The 4,530-nt window shown below is 45.2% G+C and overlaps 1 protein-coding gene across 1 annotated transcript; it reads right to left on the bottom strand.

Moving 5' to 3' along the window:
- Positions 1-236: 236 nt before the first annotated feature.
- Positions 237-3,398, bottom strand: LOC103810436 (trypsin I-P1-like). Its single transcript, XM_009083332.1, has 5 exons — positions 3,359-3,398; positions 2,497-2,665; positions 1,669-1,922; positions 791-927; positions 237-386 (listed from the first exon to the last, which is right to left on the bottom strand). The coding sequence occupies exons 1-5, from the start codon at positions 3,396-3,398 to the stop codon at positions 237-239; spliced, it is 750 nt and encodes a 249-aa protein (XP_009081580.1).
- Between the last annotated feature and the right edge of the window lie 1,132 nt (positions 3,399-4,530).

Here is a 4,530-nt window from a genome sequence, read left to right as displayed (position 1 = left end):
CAAAATGTTCCAAGATCCTGCCAGTGGAGAGGCATTACAAATACAAAATGTTTTCCCCAGCATGACATTCACTGCCTCTGCCCTCCACGTCACAGCCTATGCACATTCTCAGAGAAACATTGCACAAAGTAGGGGTGCTGGAAAGTCTTTATTATTTTTTTATATTTTTTGCATGTCCAGTCCCAAAAGAGAAGAAAACAGTGATGAGAAAAAGCAGGTCACATCGAACGAGTGTCTCAGTTGGAGGACATAGTGGCTTGGATCCAGGAGACGTAATTGCAAACCTTGGTGTAAACTCCAGGATAGCCTTTCTGGGCACATCCAATGCCCCAGGAAACAATACCCTGGAGCTGTCCGTTGCAGACCACTGGACCGCCGGAATCTCCCTGTGCGCACAAAGGATACAGGTATTCAGGAAATGGCATCAGCCTAAGCAATGAGCCAGAGATCCCCGAAATCACTGACATTGGAGGAAGCTCCATCGGCCTTTATCTACACAAAACTTCTACAAAGGTCATTTCTCATTAGCACTCTCCATCTGATGCTACCATGCCTGACTTTAGCAGCAAGGGCACCACAGCTAAGGAGGAGGAAGCTGCCTGTTTTTGCCGGATGTGATCCTTGGCAGACACTTAGGATATGTGTGCCCTCAGCCTCCTCTGTCCTTCAAAAAAACCAACATTCAGACATGTCAGTGCAGAGAATATAGCAGATTCTGTAATCTGAAGGCCTCTTCTGCTGGGAAAAGGCAGGAGAGAAACAAATGGGAAGGGAAGGGCAGATGATTTACCTGGCAGGAGTCTTTTCCGCCCTCCAGGAATCCTACACACATCATGTTCTTGGTAATTTGCCCAGGGTAGGCATCGGAGCAGGCGGCGGCGGAGAGTACGGGAGCCTTCAGGCACTGCAGTGTGTCTGGATAGTTACCTGCAAGAAAAGAGGGAGAGATGGTTGATAACACCACCGAGTCCTTTCAGAGCCCAGAGAAGATCTTTCTTAGCACAAAAGTAACTGCTGGACATCCTGTCCTTGCACTTGTCCTTTTTCCTCGGAACAGTAACCACAGCAGGGATTCCTCCTGTTGAGATGGAACAGATCCCAGCCATGGGACCACCATTCTGCACTGCAGGCACCTTAACCTTTCTGCTACCTGGGAAATCATCAATTGGCAAGTGTGGAGCCCCTCTTGGAGCACATGTGTTGGAAGAAACCTGAGGCTCAGAAATGCCATCCTGTCCCCTGGTACAGGTTTAGATGCTGTCGGTGGATTAGGCATCAGTCACCATCCACACTTGTGACCATTGGTAAAAGATATTGGAGGTTTCTAGTAGGAATTCTGGATCCACAATCCCAGATTTTGCTCTGGTTTTTCAAGCACAGCTGAGAGCGTTGGGCCACAAAAGCTGTGGCAGTGTGAATGTGCTGGCAAATGGCACATGGGTGACTTCAGTGATTCCATGTTCGTAACACAGAATGGGAGAAAGGATGTCGCTAAGGTTTACCATTACCGCAGTCAAACGGTAACAGTCCAACATTTAGTCATGACTCACAAAGACCTTTCCCACAGCATTTGCCTGTGCTTTACCCTGTCCTGTTTGGAGTTAATGGTGAGGCCTTAGAGAGTCTCCTAGGCCCCCAAGGGGCTGTACATTCCCACTGAGTACTCACTGCCACTGCTGAGTGTGTTGCCCCAGCCAGAGATCAGGCATGTGGTGCCTGTGGCTGCACAGCTGGTAGGCAGAGGAACGGTTTGGATGGCTTTGCTGAGCTGGGCTGGGGTGGAAAGCTTGATGAGCATGATGTCATTGTCCAGGGTATAGGCGCTGTAGCCAGAGTGGCGGATGACTTTAGCCGAGTTGATGAACTGCTGAGTTGATTCCGTTAATTCCAGGTTATGTTTCCCAAGCTGCACTTGGATGCGACTGGAAAACACAAGGCACAGCATGTACTTTACCGCTAGCAACTGGTTAAGAGAAACCTCCCTGTCACTGTATGCACTTGCTTCAACATTGCTGCTGCAGTAGCTATTTCTGCAGGGTATCATGCCCTGCAGTAAGCACTGGGGATCCACATGGAGATCTTAACCCACACTCAGTACAGGTGGTGAATTTCTGCAGGTTTATGTATCCATAACAGCTAAATATGCCATGGCACTTTATACAAACATTGCAGGGAAAGGCAAACTGCAATCAGCCCCATTCCTCTTCCGCCAGTGACTATACTTTAGCGAGATTCACACAATTGATAAGAAATCTCAGTGCTCAAATATCCCATTGTCCTTTCAGAAAGTGCTCTGCATTCACAGCAGCATTTGCAGAAGTGGAAAACCCCTTTGGATGCCTCAGCCCTGCTTCCTGAATGAGCCACCCATCCCTTGGCCATCTCCAGACAGAATGGAGGCACTTATGTATCTGCATCACATAGCTCAGAGTTCCTGCTAGAAGTGAACTGAAAGAAAGAAGTGGGATTTAGGAGAATGTATTTTTTTCTACTCACGATTTGTAGCAGTGAGCAGCTGACAAGACCCACTGGCTGCTGATGAGGGAACCTCCACAGAAGTGATATCCAGAATTCAGGGACACCTGATAGGGAACAGAGTGCTCTGCACAGGTGTAGCCTCCCACGATCTTGTCATCATCATCATCAGCGAAGGTGGGGAAGGCAACTGGAGATAAGAAATGGCTTATGTCAACATCTGGCCTGAGTTCCTGTGTGGCCTGTGACTGACTGTCTGAAGCACTGACTTGTAGGCTTTACTTCTATAAACTATCAGGTTAGCAGTGGTGGGCAAGTCTAATGGACATACAGTCTCTGCATCCTGAAATAATGTGATCAGGCTTAGACTGCTGTCTCAAGTATCTACAACTACTGCACTGCCTGCCGCTCTCAGACTAATATCAGAAAGGTTCTTCTTGGATCAGATCAAAGGTGAGTGCTTCCCAGGCCCCTGTCTGCAGGAATGGTCAATAGTGGGCCGAGCACAAAAGCACAACATGCATCTGCAGTGATAATTCCTTGGAGCACCCACCCAGAGTCCCTAAATCTACTGCAGATTTAAGACTACCAGAGCCAGATGTGTTACCCGTGTATATTTTGTTTAAGAGAGATGCAGTCTTTTTCTGAGGCTGTGGCCACATCTCTAGTCTTGGGTCAGGAACCTCAAAGAAGACTTTCCTTCCCCATGAGTGAGACATGCATTTAGGAAGAGATAGAAGACAGAAGAAGTTGCAGTGCTCTGTCTTAAAACTTCTTCAAGTTGAAACTGGACTTGACTTTCCCACAGAGGCTACCTTGCAAATTTTCTCAGAAAATGAACGTCCTTATAAATTACAGAAATAGAAGCAAAAAATATACTCACCAGCCACCCCAATAAAGGCGAGAAACAGTAGGCACTTCATGGTCTTGACTCAGCCTCAAGCCCAGATAGGTTGACTGGAAGTGAGAGCTGCTAGAAATATGTTTTAGGAACTGGCCTTATCGCTAGTCCAAGGTCTTCTCAGGCAAAAAGTACACAGTGGAAAAATTTGAAGATCCAAATGTGGGCATTAACAGGCCTCATGGAAAGTACAAATAACATATCCATAAATCACAAACCTGTCCTAAGATAGGGAGCTATTTCACAGTTCTGCCTTCAATTTTAAAGTACCTTTTGGCTTTGGAAGATGTGTAGTTGTTTGTCTCATCCTTATACATATCACCTGTTGAGAACAACCCTCAAACTCTTTTGAGAGTCCTCTGTGCTGAAGGTGTCAGTGTTATAAATGTGCAGTTTTACCAGAAGTGGAATATTGTAGGTAGTGGACTGAAAGATACAATGCATTTGTTTGGAAAGAAAAAGCCAACTACCCGAGTGGTTAACATTTTGATGTTTATTTTAGCAAATTCCTTTTCTTGAATAATGTGTGTGTCTTTTTGTCATACCGAACACATGTTTTCCAAAATAAAATTCCTCAAAAGTAATTTGAAAGAGGAGGGTGAAAAGAACTATTTTGTGCCCCCACCACCTCCCAAGTTAAGTAGTTCATATGTTGCAGTGCTGACCATCTCCCTTTCTTAATTTCTCTCTCCTAATCTATCAGCCTAAGTACCAAATAATATTTATTTATCTTTGGAATGTTTTACAGGGACTCACTTTTGCCACAGAAGAATTTCCATATTATGTTGATGTTTACAAATGTAATAGATACAAACAATAACACTGTGAACCCAAATAGTCAGATCTTCTGAAATCCTTCTCTGGAAGAGTGATGATTTCTGTCCTGATGCAAAGTTTAGAAAGCTTAATGCTTTGACAATTAATCGCTTTGCGAGTCACTGCCAACTTTGTCATGTTAGCTCCTGAAAGACATGGGATATTCTCAAGACCATTAAACAGAAGCCATATGCTTTGAGATGTGGGAATAGCATGAGAGACTGAACAGGTATGCTCTTTCTACTCCATTTCTTGATCCATTTTTTGAGAGTCCTGGCAGACTGATAGCCGCAGTGGCACGGTCCAGATGGAAATTTTGCATCATGTTAAATGACAAG

Source organism: Acanthisitta chloris, unplaced genomic scaffold (genome assembly GCF_000695815.1).
Source record: "Acanthisitta chloris isolate BGI_N310 unplaced genomic scaffold, ASM69581v1 C16943965, whole genome shotgun sequence".
NCBI classification, from domain to species: Eukaryota; Metazoa; Chordata; class Aves; order Passeriformes; family Acanthisittidae; genus Acanthisitta; species Acanthisitta chloris.
The sequence above is the reverse complement of the archived record's forward strand: the minus strand, read 5'-3'. Positions and strand labels throughout refer to the sequence as shown.

What these genes read in the sequence shown, in the direction of transcription:
- LOC103810436 (XM_009083332.1), bottom strand. Translation starts at nt 3,398, where the DNA reads ATGAAGTGCCTACTGTTTCTCGCCTTTATTGGGGTGGCTG. An exon ending in CGCCTTTATTGGGGTGGCTG is followed by an intron (nt 2,666 to 3,358) that starts GTGAGTATATTT and finishes TCTTATCTCCAG; the next exon opens with TTGCCTTCCCCACCTTCGCT. An exon ending in CAACACACTCAGCAGTGGCA is followed by an intron (nt 928 to 1,668) that starts GTGAGTACTCAG and finishes CTTTTCTTGCAG; the next exon opens with GTAACTATCCAGACACACTG.